General features: G+C 45.6%; 3 protein-coding genes across 3 annotated transcripts in view; all 3 read right to left on the bottom strand.

Annotated features, from left to right (window-relative positions):
* Window positions 1-4,250, bottom strand: part of LOC109479338 (cadherin-23-like) — a 35,946-nt gene extending 31,696 nt beyond the window's left edge. Inside the window, exon 1 of the mRNA XM_019781289.1 lies at window positions 3,814-4,250. Within this exon, the coding sequence (XP_019636848.1) occupies window positions 3,814-3,859 (46 nt within the window). The 5' untranslated portion in view covers window positions 3,860-4,250. The remainder of the gene's footprint in view (window positions 1-3,813) is intronic.
* A 3,228-nt stretch (window positions 4,251-7,478) lies between these two features.
* LOC109479337 lies at window positions 7,479-12,729 on the bottom strand. Its single transcript, XM_019781288.1, has 5 exons — window positions 11,802-12,729; window positions 10,724-10,903; window positions 9,251-9,369; window positions 8,937-9,021; window positions 7,479-8,362 (listed from the first exon to the last, which is right to left on the bottom strand). The coding sequence occupies exons 1-5, from the start codon at window positions 12,727-12,729 to the stop codon at window positions 7,479-7,481; spliced, it is 2,196 nt and encodes a 731-aa protein (XP_019636847.1).
* A 503-nt stretch (window positions 12,730-13,232) lies between these two features.
* The window catches only part of LOC109479336 (protein NipSnap homolog 3A-like), a 5,236-nt gene continuing 1,298 nt past the window's right edge, over window positions 13,233-17,170 (bottom strand). The window contains exons 3-6 of the mRNA XM_019781287.1: window positions 16,659-16,817; window positions 15,586-15,729; window positions 15,013-15,099; window positions 13,233-14,680 (exon numbers count right to left, since the gene is read on the bottom strand). Coding sequence (XP_019636846.1) covers window positions 14,604-14,680; window positions 15,013-15,099; window positions 15,586-15,729; window positions 16,659-16,817 — 467 coding nt within the window. The 3' untranslated portion in view covers window positions 13,233-14,603. The remainder of the gene's footprint in view (window positions 14,681-15,012; window positions 15,100-15,585; window positions 15,730-16,658; window positions 16,818-17,170) is intronic.

Raw genomic sequence — 17,170 nt, 5'->3', positions numbered from 1 at the left:
CTCCCCCCCCCCCCAAAAAAAACAAGCATCTAGTCTGAAGTGTACTAACCCATGCGCACTATTTATACACAGGACCGTTTCGGGGAACACCCGTAGTTTTATCCTTCCACAGAAAAAGGCTGCCTTTGTAGGCAAAGAATTCAACCCGTCAGCCGACACGTCTTCAACAAGATAAACAAGCAGTCGACCCTATTCACGCCCGAGTGACTATTGACACAGGAACAATGCACCTGCTGTATCGTGTAATCTAACATCAGAACATTCTTGAATGAAAAGGTAAACTTCTACCCGTTGACAATAAATAGCGCCTTGACCCGACAGCGACTAGTTATACTGTTTATTGATTATTCCTGACCTTTTCACCGCTGGAGCGGGTTTAACATTGTGGGGGAGGGAAATAAAAAAATTCTTCCTCTTCTCTTTGTTTTTAGAAGAAGAGGAAATATTACGAATCCTGTGCTTATAGATTATGTTGTAAGAACTCGATTTGAGCGCAACTGACATTGAAAAATGTAATTATGATGTCCAAGGGTGAAATTAAACACACGGGTTCAGATAGGTAGTCGCGTTAGGTAACATCCGCATCTACCGCAAATTCGTTTACGTTCACTGGGAGGGAATTTTGCGGTTTGGTAAAGTGGGAGGTTTCGTGCTGTTTAAGAATTTCCCGGTTAAAACGAGACCGTTACAGTTGTAGTACATGTCATGTACACACTCTGAAGCATTGACGGTAGCACACGGCCTCACAACAAAATGCTTACTTGGTGAACAGATCAAAGAAAAAACTTGTGGAGAAAACACAATGTTCCAAATTGTGGCAAAATAACCTGTTGGTAGCTATAGTTTACTCAATTTACTGTCTGTAGTATTGCTTACAATATGCCTCTTGTTGTAGGAAATAATAGTACACAACTGTGGTCCGCATGCCACATGCCAAGTGCATTTCGTCCATTCCGGTGCCTTTGTTGTCTTAATTTTCTTTGTTCTTTTAATTCCAACATGTAATCACCAGACGTGGTGACGACAGATTCAAGTTTCTTTAACTTATATTAATGCCGCCACCATCACAGGGGACAAATACATGACAGGACAATACTCATTTTCACCTGAGCTAAGTGAGGAAAGCCGTGTAAAGTGCCTTTCCCAAGGGCACAAAATCGGTGGTATGTCAGGACTCGAACCCGGGACTCTTCCGAGTCGCGCACTCTGCCTCTACGCCACACGACCCCACGCTATTTGCTAATTGCTAATTTCCTGGTACGGTACGGTAAAGCTTGTTGGGGCAACAGTAAGAAGGTAAAGGTAACATAGCTGCTTTATTAAGACTCTCCAATATTGATGAGTGAAGTGAGTGAAGCAGAACTTGGAGCCTCTTGGCTACCATACTATACAGCACTACTCGTTGGCAACAGAATAACATCTGCATTCATCCAATACCAACACTTTGTTATGGTTATGATACCAAGTATGAAATAGTAGTAACTTCTTAAGGTGGTCAGTAAAAACTAATGGGTCTTGAAGTTGTTCTGAATTCAGGGCGAGAATAAAAGTCCACACAAGAGTAATGACAAGCCGTTCTCATGTCCCAGATGCATTCCAGCATGTGACGTCAACGCGCCTGGCCCCGACGTGACTCAACGCACGTTTTTCTCTCACATGAGACTAACCTCCAAGCAGATCCCTTCTGGTGGCAAGACAATATCCATTAGCCTGAGGATACTGCCTTGCCACCATATCATCTGCTTGGAGATCCTAAGGAGGGCCTGCATGGGGGGGGGGGGGGCTAGAGATTACGAATTACGCAAAATTTTCGCCGCCGATTACGTAACAGTCTCAGAGCTGATTACAACTTTACACTTTGCGGCTAATGTACTGATTACGAATTACGTTGATTTTTTAGGGAGGCTGCCTACGGATTACGACGACTAAAATTTAGGCCTGATCACGCCTTACGAAAAGGGGCATGCTGGCCCCCCTTAACCTGAGGTCTTCTCAGATCGTGATTTACCTGGAATACGTACACAGAACACCTGTCCGGGGGGGCAGACAGACAGACAGGTGGGCGGCTACAGGTGACAGGGCCGCTGATATCGTCTTTTGTGTTTGCGTGTTCCCGGCCATAATTACATCCATCAGCGAACAGTGTTAGGTAAAGGTGAGGCACAACTGTTGAGTAACTCATTGTCTGATTCAAGTCAACCGTAGCTGAAATCCATGTCTGAAGTCTAAAGTGGGCGAGGGTAATTTATGAAGATCCGGCCATAATTACACCTATCAGCGATCAGTGTTAAGTAAAGGTCACGCGCAACTGTTGTGTGAACCTTCACTGTCACATTGTTTGGCATTCCCGATGCGGTCGTGTTCATCCACACAACAAAAGAGCAGAGTCGGTGTGGGTCAGGTGCTGTTCATTAAACCATTGCCCGATTCAGTTCAACCGAAGCTGAACATCCTATTTAAGTCTGAAGTGGGCGAGGCATAATCCATGAACATCCTACTTAAGTCTGAACTAGGCGAGGCATAACCTATGAACATCCTACTTAAGTCTGAAATGGGCGAGGCATAACCTATGAACATCCTACTTAAGTCTGAAATGGGCGAGGCATAACCTATGAACATCCTACTTAAGTCTGAAATGGGCGAGGCATGATCTATGAACATCCTATTCAAGTCTGAAATGGGCGAGGCATAACCTATGAACACCCTACCTAAGTCTGAATTGAGTCAACGAGGCATAATCTATAAACATCCTATTCAAGTCTGAAGTGGTTGAGGCATGATGAATGAATGACTTTATCTCAGGTATTTTACCCATGACTTTATCTCAGGTATTTTACCCATGACTTTATCTCAGGTATTTTACCCATGACTTTATCTCAGGTATTTTACCCATGACTTTATCTCAGGTATTTTACCCATGACTTTATCTCAGGTATTTTACCCATGACTTTATCTCAGGTATTCCACCCATTTCGTCTCGAGGCCAGGGACACAGGACATAAGTCAAGTCAAGTAAGTCAAGTCAATTTCACCCATAGATAACAACGGTACAAACATAGAAACACAAACTATACATACAGCATCTTATACACACACAAAAAAGAAAAATCTAGAAAGCATAACCTATGAACCCTATCTAAGTCTGAAGTGGGCGAGGCATAATCTCCAAGCAGACCTTTTGGTGGCTACAAAACCGTGCCATACGTACAGAGCAGTATCCAATACCACACCAAAACAAAAACATACCAGTGCAAAAAAAAGTCCAATACGCCACCGTTCGGGTGAAAAAAAAAATACCAAAAAAAAGATACCATTACGATAAAGAAAGCCCGGTAAAAATGCCTAGAAACACGTCAACAGTGATTACATAACAGTCTCAGAGCTGAGTTAACGACAAAGTCTAAACCTTTGTTTGGAGAGTAGAAAAATATGCCGTCCCACGAACGTGACTAGGCCCTGGCATATCATAACACATGTACCTCTACCTTGAAACTTAAAACGTGGGGTCGTGTGGCGTAGCGTGGCGTAGCGGCAGCGTTCTCGACTCGGAACCAGAGGGCCCGGGTTCGAGTCCTGACATGCCACCGATCTTGTACCTTTGGAAAGGCACTTTACACGACTTTCCTCACTTCGCTCAGGTGTAAATGAGTATTGTATTGTCCCCTGTGTTGGTGGCGGCATTAATTAATATAAGTTGAAAAAACTTGAGTGTGCCGTCACCACGTACACGTCTTGTGATTGCATGTTTCGGAATATATATAAAAAACTTAAAACGACAAACTTCTAGCGACAAAAATTAAACTCCAGACTTACCCGTGAGGAGCAGAGAAAAGCCCGCGAAATGTTTCCCGCCAAGCATGATTGACGGTTCTGCAGACGATCGGAGGTTCGCTCAGGTCTTGTCCTGGGTCCTTGTCTCGATCTGCAGCTTCAGTCGTTCTCTGCGGGTCTGCCTGGGCAGCGCCTCTCGTGACTGGTACAGTCGACTCTGGCCCGGCAGGCTCTGCCGCAGAACCGGCAGCAGTAGTCCGGTGTGGCGCTTTTCTCGTCTCGTCGTCCCTTTCGTCTGCTCCTAGCTTCTGCCTTCCTGCTCTCTCTAGCAGCTTTGAACAGTTCTGTCCCTGTGTGAATCGCGCTGCTCTCCACTTACTTCTGTCGCTCGCTGCCTTCTCCCAGGACTCGGTCAGGTATCGGGTATGATTCTGACGGAACACTTCCCTGTGCCGGCAGATCTAGAGTTGACTCTGGCTCTTCACAATAACATTGCTCCTTTTCTTTTTTTAGCATTGGTGACGTACGCACATGGGACTGTTCCATTCAGTTGGAAGGGGTGGTCTAAAGTCGACTTTTTTTAAATGGTACAGAAAGGCGTCCAAATTCTGAGATTGTGGTCAGTACATGGTGGTTATGTACTTCAAAGTTGTGTTCGAAAGTACAGGATGTCTAGTTATATCCATTACTGATGAATCGCTTCGTGGGATTCCATGGCCTCTACCAGGCTTCGGAAAGGCGGCTGGAAAGAGTAGAAATTGGCTAAATAGAGAGATAGCATGCCAGGGGAGTTGGTCTGCTGGAGAGAACAGTTTGCCGCACACTCTCCTGCGGACTACCCCTTGCATGCTATCTCTCCATTTAGCCGATTTCTAATCTTTCCACCCCCCCCCCCCCGAAGCGTGGTAGAGGCTATTTCTATACCATATGACCGTATACAGCAGACTTGTATTAGTCTAGCCACTAGTTCAAAAACACGTGTTATCACCTGACGCGACCTTGTTCCATTGCGTTGGCACATGAGTCGTACTTTGCTTCTGTCTAGGGGGCCTTGTTTTCTTCTCATGTTTCAAAAATCAATGCGTAAGCACTGAAAAAGGCTATCTTATCAATGCAGCTTCAGTCGATTATGTTATGTAATGTTTGTTGTTTGTAATGTTTGATCCACTCACAGCTGGGACTACTATATACTCTTACCAATAGGTATTTTTTTTAAATCATGGACTGTTGAACTACAGTTCAAATTGAATTACTTATCAAAGGAGCAAGAGCGGAGGGGCACTGTCCGAACACGTACCCAGCATTACAAACATGCCGTACAAGTAAACAAGGTAAAACAAATAAAAGTAAACGCCCACCTAGTTGATCTAAGATAGAAAACAGGTCAAAAACACAGTAGTAGAATATTGTCTTATATTATGTATCATAGAACTGTACTTTGTAACCAGTTACAACATGTTATCTTTATTTCAGGTCTGGTATTTCAAGTAGACTTTCTTTATTTGGTTTATTTGACGATGTATCTGTGGGTTATCTAATACGAGTCACGACTGCCTTGATAACCTGATCGTTGTGTCACTTGCTGTAAGAGATTCGGCCGGGGACTGGGAGACGTCGAAGAGGCTCGGACCTAAAATCGTAGCCTCTACCAGGCTTGGGGAGGCGGCTGGAAAGAGTAGAAATTGGCCAAATAGAGATATAAGCATGCCAAGGGAGTTTGTCCGTTGAGAGAACATTTTGGGGTGCGGCGAAACAAGAAAGAAAGAAAGAAAAAAGAAGGAAGGAAGGAAGGAAGGAAGGAAGGAAGGAAGGAAGGAAGGAAGGAAGGAAGGAAGGAAGGAAGGAAGGAAAGGTATGGTGAGTTGTTTAACGTGTTCGTTATTTGGCTCCTCTTAAACACCATGCAATAGTATATCCCTACCATACAATAGTATATCCCTACCATACAATAGTATATCCCTACCATACAATAGTATATCCCTACCATACAATAGTATATCCCTACCATACAATAGTATATCCCTACCATACAATAGTATATCCCTACCATACAATAGTATATCCCTACCATACAATAGTATATCCCTACCATACAATAGTATATCCCTACATACAATAGTATATCCCTACTCGCAGCGAGGCAGCTAGGGTCTCATGTTTACATGAGTGAAGTGGGGAATTGGTGTTCATTGCGTTCCCCAAGAGCAAAGCACGCGGCATGCGGGCGGTTTTAACCTCAAACATCTTGATTCGTGGGCAAACACCCTAACCAAAGTACACTCTGGCATGAGTCCAACCATTACGCCACACAACGCCACTTCTGTTGACACTATTGTAGATTGTTCCACCCTCTGTAAAGCTGGGGACACAACCCGCCGTACGTGCTTTTTGTCCGTACGTTTTTTGGGAGGCTACGTCTGCTACGTTTTTTCTGAAAACGTGGGGAAAGAGTGGTGTCGACGCACGTCACTCGCATGTCACTCACACGGTTGCGCAAGGTGTAAGAGTGTGGTCTGCACGCCACGTCTGGCCGTGAGCGGTTGCGCGCGTCGTACGTTGCGCAAGTGGTGAGTTGTACGTGCTTACAACGCACGATCTCTGTGCGGTTGCAGCTTTACCGTAAGGAGGCCGTACTCACACGTGCTTCTTCCGCACGGCACGTACGGGGCACGCGCGTCGCTCGTACTCGCACGCACGGGTGGTGAATCCGCAGACCGCACGTAGAAAAAGTTTTACATGCACTTACAAAAAGTTTTACATGCACTACGTACAAAAAGTTTTTCTACGGCGTGTCTGCGTGCTCCCAAATCCGTAGGATTCCGTGCGGAGGCGGCACTCACCACGCACGGATGCCCTACGTTTGACCACGTTTTTGCACGTAGAAAGCACGCAGAAGCACGTACGGCGGGTTGTGACCAAAGCTTAAGGTGGCCTCCTTGCGAAAGGACAGCTCAGTAGTTTTTTTTTACATTATCTGTACATACTTTGATATTTTTTAGATGTGTTTGTGTCATGGTGTGTGTCATGATAGTTATGTGTATACTATCGGCCGTCGAGTCTTGGTCTAACCATTACGCCACACAACGCCATTTCTGAGGATAGAGCTGGCATCAGCACAGAACAATAAGCAAACACTAGCCTCCACCAGGCCTTTCTACGGGAATACGGATCGTAGAATTCGGCAAAAAGGAGAGTAAAATCGGCCAAAGGAGTCCGGCCGCGGGGAGGTAGTTTCTTTCCCTCCGGCCAGTCAAACCTACAAGGCGGCCAAACTCCCCTGGGAAATATTCTCCTATATATAGCCAGCGCAGTTAGTCTGGTAGAGACTATGCAAACACCTGCAGGGTCAATAGTGTGGGAATATAGTGACGGAACTGTTCTCTGAGTCCGCCACCACCAGCTATCATCAAACTGTTGCTCCGTTCGGAGGTCTTCTCCTCTGGCCTGTTCTATTGACACTATCGTACTAGATTGTTTCGCCCACCGACAGCTCGGTAGTTTGTTTGTACATTTTTCTCTGTACATACTTTTTCATTAATGTCTTTGTGTCATGGCATGTGTCATGAACTGCGTAAACTATGGGCCGTCGAGCCTGAAATAAACAATGAAAATGTACTCCTTGGTCTAAACATTACGCCACACAACGTCTCTTCTCAAGCTAGAGCTGGCATCAGCACAGAACAATGTGCAAACAAACACCTGCAGGGTCAATAGTGTGAGAATATAGTGACGGTACTGTTCTCAGAATCCGCGACCACCAGCTGCCCGCCCGGGGCCACTGCCACGCTGTCTGCCCGGAACCTGCCGGACACAACCCGGCGGACGTACCGCCCGTCTTCCGTAAACTTTTCCACGTTCCCGCCGGCCCCGACAGCCACCAGGACGTTCCCCGAACCGTCCGTACAGACTCCCGTCGCCACGACTCTCGCCCCTCCAACAGTTCTCCCCTGGTCCCCACCGAGTTTCGAGATTTCCTCACCCCCAAAACTGAAGAGATAGTGGCCAGTGTTGTTATAGACATGCACACGTGTGTCCCCCCAGTGGTCGCACACAAACAGGTTTCCCTCCCTCCCCACGGCGACTAACCCAGGGTACCCGGAGCTATGCTGCACTCGGAACCTGCGCAGGACACTGCCGTTAAAATGCAGAAGCTTCACTTCACCGTAATCAGCCCAGAACTCCGTCGCCACGACGAGACGACGCCGAGAGTCCACCGCGACACCGCAGAAGGAATTGTTAGCGAACGTCGGATGGAGCGTTGTCAGGCGGTGCCCCGTTTTCGTGTACCTAATGATATACCCGGTATCCAACAGGTCGTCTGTATTCCCATACACCCACAGGTGCCCCTCCCCGTCTATAGCGATGTCCTCGGGTTCTATCGTCCCGAACCCCTCCCCTACGACGGCCGAGAAATGGCGGAGGTACACCCCCCTCATGCTGAACACTTGGACTCGCCTGTTGTGGAAGTCAGCCACAAACAACTCGTTGCTAGGCGACACGATGACAGCACTGGGATAGGAGAACTGGCCCGGCTCTTCCCCTTCTCCGCCGAAGACAATCCTCGTTTGTTTGAGATCTTCATTTTCGTCGTCTGAGGAAGATTCCGAAAAAAAAAATGATACCAATCTTACTTCGAGGCGAAACATGCGAGTTTGAGTTCAGAAAACAAACATAGAGTTTATTGCAAATTCATGCCCGAGGGCTGATTGCAAGAACACGATAACAACAATAATCAGTAAAAATGATAATAAGTAATGCTAATGCTACTTTAGATATGCATTTGTAGTTATTATTGGGTTTGATTTCTTTTCGGTGTGCCGTATAACCGTATAACCTATTGAACCTTGATGTACCGTGATTCAAAGGTAACCTCTTATATTTCAGTAGCAGTACAATCATTAATTCATGAATATTTCAAATCACAATCTTTCATTCATGAAAAAAGGCAATGCATGAATATCTGTTCAGATGCATCTGAGAATGACATGATTTTGTCCACATGGCCAACTCATGCTTCGGTGCCAGTACCAAAAAGGAGCACTGATTCAGAGATTCGGGGGCCAAAATCGAATTTTTTGTAAAAAAAAAAAAAAATCCCGTAAACTACCCGGTCGGGCCCCTTTAGCAATTGTGATGTAAGCATTCCTAACTAGTACATGTATCACCTTTAGTTTGCGGAGATGTCGGACGATCAGCATACTGGGTTACGTCCTGTGTGGGTTTACCCGTGACGCTGCGGTCTGCCCATGTCTGAGGAGAACAGAAACAAAGTCGTTTAGAACCTGAAAAAGTCGTTGAAAAAACATCTAACAAGTAAAGTCACACCTAGGAAATACATTTTACCTTTATAGAGCTGTGCCTGGGGCAAATCTTCGTTCTTGGATACCTGGAGATTATCCCAAACCGTGCTTGATCCTAACCCTAACCCATTCAGGCATGGAACTATACAGGCACCTGTCTGAATACGATAGATACTGACCTGCTCCCCCGTCATGAAGGTCGCTAGTAAGAGAGCCGCTAGGACCGCCAGTGTCGCCACGACCACGCACGTAGTGATGACACCGGCAAGGCAAGACCGGGTTACAACACACCTACAACCTGAGAAGCAAGACCGGGTTACAACACACCTACAACCTGAGAGGCAAGACCGGGTTACAACACACCTACAACCTGAGAAGCAAGACCGGGTTACAACACACCTACAACCTGAGAGGCAAGACCGGGTTACAACACACCTACAACCTGAGAGGCAAGAAGGAAAATCGTGGGGTCGTGTGGCGTAGCGGCAGAGTGCTCGACTCGGAACCAAGAGGTCCCGGGTTCGAGTCCTGACATGCCACCGATATTTTGCCCTTGAGAAAGTGGGAAAGGCACTTTACACTACTTTCCTCACTTCGCTCAGGTGAAAATGAGTATTGTATTGTCCAGTGTGTTAGTGGCGGTATTAATATAGGTTGAAAAAAACCTTGAGTGTGCCGTCACCACGTCTTGTGCTTTATGTGCTTTATGTGCTTTATTAAACTCCATTAGATGTTGGAATATATAAAAAAAGAAGAAAAACATTTCCGATCAACATTATCACTACAGGCAGCGGATATCACAGCGACTCCACTCTGGGCATTCATGGTGGCGTGAAGTTTCCTTCGTTATTGAGGAATCTGTGGGGTAGTCCCTTAAGTTAGTAAACATAACCAAGAGAAATACCCTGATGAAGATGGCAGAAGGTCATCGAAACGTCGGCTTGAAAAATAAATGGTTGTGATAGAAAGAACTTTGCTATTCAATAACCAAGAGAGTTTCCAATTAATAGACATGTACAAGAGCAGGTTTTCAACAAAATCGAAGTAAAAATGGTCTTCAGGGAGGAGGAACCTTCCTCATACCAGCCAGGTCTTCTCCCAACATCCCTGTCATTTGCAGTTTATAAGAGGGGGGGTGTCTTTTTTACAAGGCAAGGGTACCAATATAACTATAGTAGCAATGCCTCATCCCTAGCCACTTCAGCTACACTGTTTATAAAACCGATCACAAGTTACACTGCAAGAGAAATTTGATTTACCCATGCATACAGCACATAAAAGTTAAGTAAAGTTGGATAACATTTACTTTGCAAACAGTATCTGGGAGTAAATAAAACCACCTTTGAGGTATGTCCAATGATGTTTGCACGGTAAACACTTCCCGACTATACCGGCATTTACCATTCATAAATCCAACTCTTGGCACAGAGTCAGGACATCACCTAGTTCCCTCTGGAGATAATAAATAAAGAAGTGTGCTGTAACTACGTGTTAATCAAGTACCCACCGGAGCCACGTATGGATAGACGCCAGCAAGACACGATACCACGTACATTTCTTTGTCACTGAACACACAGGTGCAGAAAACAATTGTCAAAGTAACATCTTAGTAGAGCAACAGTGGTGGGACCTTAAATCATAGGATACCTTACCTCCACCTGCCCTTGGTTGCGCAACATTTGGGGCGTACATGGGGTTCGAGCGTAGACCGTTCCCGCTGTACATGGGGTTTGGTTGTAACGCATTTCCACTGTACATGGGGTTTGGTTGTAACGCATTTCCGCTGTACATGGGGTTGGGGAGCAGTCCGACCTGATTGCTGCCAACAGTCACTGCAGAAGACATTAGTACATAAGTGTCCCGGTGTTTTGTGCCACCCCATATCTTTGCGCATTACCAGTACGTATCGCTTAGCGTAATAAATAGCCTGGTATCCAGTCTGATCGTGGTCGGGGCCGTAAGACCTCGGGGTCGTAAGAGCTCTGGCCCGCCCGCCTCACATAGGTTTCCCGGTGTGTATTTCACGAGAGATTAATTAGCCCTCCACGTGTTGGGGGGAAACTAAATCCCCGAGCATACTGTCTCTTATTAACGTAACACTCCTACCGGGACGGTCTGTTGCACTGGGCGGGGGAAGCTCCTAGAGCCCCCGAAGACACAACCTGCCTGAACACCCCAATACCCCCAATCACGATCAGACTGGATACCAGGCTACGTAATAAATGATAAGAATAAACATATACCATAGACATGTATTATCTAACTCTACAGATCTATAGACTAAGGCCATTTCAAAAAAGGTGAACGGCGAGAACTACGTATATGGAAGGACTGTGAAAAAGATTTGGTTACTCATCAAATATCTACGCTGTTCTACACCCTAAGCCTGTGGTAATAAACCAATACTGTATACCGTGTATAGAAAAAAAAACTTCCCATGATCGAAATTGGTTTGTTAGATATAATTTTTCCCTTCTATTTCAGTGGTGGCTAAACATGGAATAAGCTACCTCGTGATTGTTTCCCATATGAGTATAACCTTAAACTTTTCAAGTCTAACGTCAACAAACATTTGTCCTCTCTGGCTGTACTGTAACCAAAAACATTTTGAGTGGCTCTCGTGAGCCTTGTTTATGTGGTGACCTATGAAGTAAATAAAAAAAGAAATGCTAAATCGGCCTTCTGGAACTTCCCATTAGGTTGTAACTAACTGTGACGAAGTTAACTTACCGGAGCCGGCGGTAAGTTGTCCACAGACAGAACGGCCAGTCGGTGTATCGTTCTCATAATGTCCTTCCTGTTCGTCATACGCCACGGCGTACGGTTGGATGTCAAAGTCTCCGTCTCCTCCGCCGTTTGTGTGGCCGTACCGCTGGTTCGCGACTGCGTACGGGCGGATATACTCATCGTCTGCATTGCCTTTATCCTCTGATTTGTTCTGATCGGAATTTTCAACATCCGTCAATGGTGTGACGACAGGCTCTGATCGAGCTTCACACTTGTCAGAGTCTTTTTCTTCTCCGTTTGCATCATCAGTTTCGACACGTGGACGGTCCACATTGGCAACATCGGAATCTCCACTGCACTGATACACAGTGGCCGATGCCTGTTTGCGACAATCACTCTGCTGGTATTGCACTGCGTTATCCGCGTTGTAACCTTCGGTATTGTAGATGTCTTCAGGCGAGAGCTCTTCTGCTTCTACGTGCGGGTTACCAACGTATAGCGCCTGTTCCTGTTCAGCTTGGTCCAAGCGTGGATCTAAACTGTAGACTGTAGGCTCTACTGTAGGCTCTTCAGTGCTATTGTACAGTGCCTGGTTCTGTTCAGTTTTGCCGATGTCTGTGTAGGAAGTGCAGACAGTCGGTAGCCCTGAACGTTCTGCTCCGTAGTCACCTGCAGGTCTCTCATCCTGGTCAGAGTGTCCGGCCGAAGCGTCGCTATGAAGGTTCTGCAATGGGTCTTTCATGTGGCTAGGTGAGGTGTCACTCCGCTCCTGCGGCCTGGTTGGGACGCAGTGGGGCTGGATGTCCTGTTGATCCACAGGGTCTGTTGCAGAGTCGCAGATATGAGTGGCATCTGTGTCTGTGGCTTCCGTGTTGTCGGGAATTCCATGACCACTGCCGCTGGTTGAATCCACATCAGGTGTCTTGTTCATCGCATCCCTCGTAAGTTTCAGTCAGGGCAGTGACGAAAACATTTTCACATCTGTACAATCCGCACTTGTGTATCTGCCGAAAAGGCGAGGACCACAAGAAAACCAGTCGCGCTGTGCAGTGATTTCGCTATATGGCTTTCTTGTAGCCTTAATACATAAACAGTTGCGAACAGATTGATGAAATAGGGTCAGTAGACAATCATCGCGTGCAATTTATAGGCGATTTGTCGTCCCGCATAGATCCCTATTGGTCTGGCTAATAGCTCCAAATAGATGTTATTGGTCTGGCGTACAGCAGAAACCAATAAGTCCCGAAGGACAGGTGATTGCAATATTTAGGGCACAGTTGTAACTTTAGATTGAACAATCACCCATGTCGTACAAGGCTGCAAAGTAGTTTACCTGATGTAAAACTTTGCTTGCTGTTATCAATGAGATCTTTATAGAACCGACTAGGCGCATCTCTCACATACTAATTTCTCATTGAAGTCGCCTTTAGTCTCTTTGATAATAACTGTAAGACTTGAACCATATTCTCCATCAGCTCACGAATATCATCTATATTAATAGTTCAACAGTTTTATTCAGAAAATCAGCCTCGCAACATCTAAACCAAGCTGAATAACACTGATTTGTACAATCATTACATTGCCTTTTATTTATATTCTGTGTGCTGCTTATGACATGATATGTACACTACAAGATTTAGAAGTTTATTTCCACATTAAATTCATTGATATCCTGAACATATTCGAGGCTTGTAGAATCTTTAATTATTCCACAAAAGGTGTTGGCTATCAAATTCCACTTCCAGCTGGGGCCATGCGTGCCCCTAAGGAACCTCGCAGATCACCTAGAGCAGAATTGTGTCTTTTGCTTGTCCTTACATTTTCATTTCTTCCTACCATTTTGCACCAGGCTTTGCAGATTTCAGGTCTAACAAATGCTGCATTTTTTTACTGATGACCAGCATTAACCAAAAAAAAAAACAGCATTCAAAATAACTCCCAAAAGAAAAATAGGTAAAGGCAAAAAAAGATGTGCAAGGCAGAATAGCTCCAGCCAAAGATCTGGCACTGGATTATGGACAACCATGTTGGTTCTGACCTGAGATGCTGCAGACACCAATGATGCAACTGATGCTACTTGACACTGCTAATTCTGCAGATGCTTGTGATGCTGCTGAAGATGCAAGATGCTGCCAATGCTTCAGATGCTGATTATGCAGATGCTTCTGATGCTGCAGATGCTGATTATGCAGATGCTTCTGATGCAAGATGCTGCATATAGTGCTGATGTTGCATATGCTGATGATGCTAATGATGCTGATGATGCTAATGATGCTGATGATGCTAATGATGCTACAGATACTCGAATGATGCTACTGATGCTGCTGCTGCTATGGCCAAAGCAGAAAGGTGCTGCAGATGCTAATGATGCTAATGATGCTGATTATGCAGATGCTTCTTATGCTGCTGCTGCAAGACGCTGCAGATACTGCTGATGTTGCAAATGCTGATGATTCTGCAGCTGCTGCTGCTGAAAATGGTGATGCTGCTGCTAATGCTGCAGATGCATCAGGCGCTGCTGCCACCTCTGATGCTGCAAGAATAAGCGCTGCTGATGTTGATGCTGCTGCAGATGCTAATGATACTGCAGATACTGTTGATGCTAATGATGCTGAAGATGCTGCTGCAGATGCTACTGATATGGCTGATGCTGAAGATGCTTCTGATGCTGCAGATGCTGCAAGATACTGATGATCCTGCTTTGGCCAATGCTGCATGATGATGCTGATGTTGATGATACAGCTGCTGCTGCTGCAAGATTCTGCAGGATGCTGAAAGATACTGCTGATTGTGATGATGATGTTGCTACTTCATGGGTGAGAAAGAAGTGGGCAGGAGGATCTTGGACCACTGGTGAACCAGATTTGGGGCACTCTCTCGGGCTGGGAAAAGGGAGAGAGGAAAAGTAAGTATCAAACACATACTTTATAACAATGTCTTCCTCTTATTTCTGAAAATAGTTTCATCAGGTTGGTCAAGTATAGGATGCAGCAGTTTTATTTTACACAAGCAATTTTCTCACCTAGAGTGCTGACGTTTTGATGATGTCTATCAGACACCTTCCTCAGAGCTTCTGACTGGAGTTCTGCTTATCATCGCTATATGTAGCTGATGTAGGCGGTGCTTTAGCGGAAAGAACACTCCCAATTGATTCTGTTCTTGCCGTTTATTGCGGATTCTGTTCTTGCCTATTATTATTAAGATATGGACTTACAGGCTGCTATAATTGTAGGGTCCTGGGCCGCTCTGGCTCTTCCCAGCATCCTCTGGTCCAAGTCCTGATGGTGCCACAGCATGTAGACTGGTCATGTGACACAAACAACAAGATTTTAGAATGAGGTAGGTTATTGTCATCCCCAAAAAAACTTTACAAAGTATAGCTGTTTTCATACTACTGTTTAGGTACAACAAGGTTACGTTATAACCACAGCATGGCAGTAGCTAACAGTGGTAAAATCACTAGTATAATAGAGAGTCAGTAGGAAACACAAAAGCTCTTAAACAACATTATGCTGACACCATTGAGCCCCTATAGCATGATTTTTTTCAGTCTGCAAAATTGAAAGGTTGCTGACTTTTTTCTTCTGCAATATAGAAAATGTCTCTGCAAAATGCAGACTGCAGGTGGGTATTTCTAACACTGTCTACGGGCTATACAAAGTTGGTGTGTTAATTCCAAAGGGTGGTTAAGCCGGCCATACAAATATAGAAGGTACAGATACATACTATTGTCTAGGTACAAGATTACATTGTTAACCACAGCATGGCAGTATCTAACCACACTCACCTCTGTTGAGCTCGCCGAACTCGCTGCTCCAGACTCCCAGCAGGTCTGCGTACCTGAAGGCGGCGCGAGCCTGGATGGTTCTTCTGAAGGGCTCCTGCAGGTGTGACCCTGGGGTCATCCAGTAGGACCGCAGCTCATAACAACCTGTAACATACAGTCTTTTATACTTCATTGAATTTGTAGCAAACTAAACCTATATATATTTTCTTTAATCCTTCTCCCTACTGCCTAATCATGTACCCAAAGAGAACTGGTAGCAAAAAAGCTACAATAGTGTGCTAAAGGTTTAGTTTTATTATGATAATCTTTAGTCTCGAAGCAAAGGCTTCAGCTTATATTATTTTGGATATCTTTTGGGGAATTTTTACCTCATTTCTTGTACTAGCTTAAGTATCTCTTAATTGTAATTCACCAGCCAAATGGCAGTGTATTGGGTACTGCCCTGTCAATTTGATACTGTCTTGCAGCCACTAAAAGATCTGCTTGGAGATGATCCCACCTGATCTCCAGGTGTGTCTAAGTACTAGTGGCTCTGCAGGGTTAGCGTTAGGGTTAGCTGTACATGTATAATGTTAGACTCCTGTTGTGTCTAGTTACTTGAGCTGGATTCAGGGCAGGGTGAGGGTGAGTATAAGGGTAAGGGTAAGGGTGAGGGTGAGGGTGAGGGTGAGGGTTAGGGTTAGGGTTAGGGTGAGGTTGAGGGTTAGGGTCAGAGTAAATTGTACCTCCTATTTTGTCTGGGTACTTCAGCTGGCTCCATGGCAGGGTTACAGTGAGGGTTAGGGTGAGGGTGAGGGTGAGGGTCAATGTGAGTTGTACCTCATGTTGTTTCTGGATATTTCAGCTGGCTCCATGGCAGGGTTAAGGTGAGGGTCTCAGGGTGAGGGTTATAGTGAGGGTTAGGGTGAGGATGAGGGTTAGGGGGAGGGGGAGAGTTAGGGTCAGGGTTTAGTGTACACATGTGAAGGTGAGAGTAAGTTGTACCTCCTGTTGTTTCTGGGTACTTGAGCTGGCTCCATGGCAGGGTGAGGGGTAAGAGTTAGGGTGAGGGTTAGTGTCAGTGTAAGTTATACCTCCTGTTGTTTCTGGGTATTTCAGCTGGCTCCAGGGCAGGGGCAGCAGGAGGACGTTGTCTTGACTCTCCACTGTCGGCAGAAGCTTGTTCAGCGTGCTCATCCACCCCGTGTGTGCCGACCGCGCCTTCCCAACCTCCGTCCTGTGCGCAAAGTCGTCTGTAAAGGAACAAAAGGAAAGTGATCTCAATGAAATTGTAGCTCACTGAAAAGCTACTCTCCAAGCAGAGGTTGTGGGGGAATGATCGTTAGCTTTTTATATATGGCCGTTTTTTGTCGCTACCCCCACCGGTCAGTGGCCGGCGACCTTCTCTGGCTAATGGATACTGCCTGGCCATTTTGATACTGTCTTTTTGCCACCGAGAGGGATCTGCTACTGAAAAGCTACGTTTCCACTGGTCGTATTGTGACTGAGAAGACAGATGCCATGTACAGAATTTACAGCTACATTCATGTACCAGGAAAATAATCCCCATGCCCGCCCTCCAGAGCTCCATGGTTCAGACCCCCCT

Source organism: Branchiostoma belcheri, unplaced genomic scaffold (genome assembly GCF_001625305.1).
Source record: "Branchiostoma belcheri isolate BF01 breed outbred unplaced genomic scaffold, Haploidv18h27 scaffold48, whole genome shotgun sequence".
Lineage (NCBI taxonomy): Eukaryota > Metazoa > Chordata > Leptocardii > Amphioxiformes > Branchiostomatidae > Branchiostoma > Branchiostoma belcheri.
This window is presented reverse-complemented; position numbering and strand designations above follow the sequence as displayed.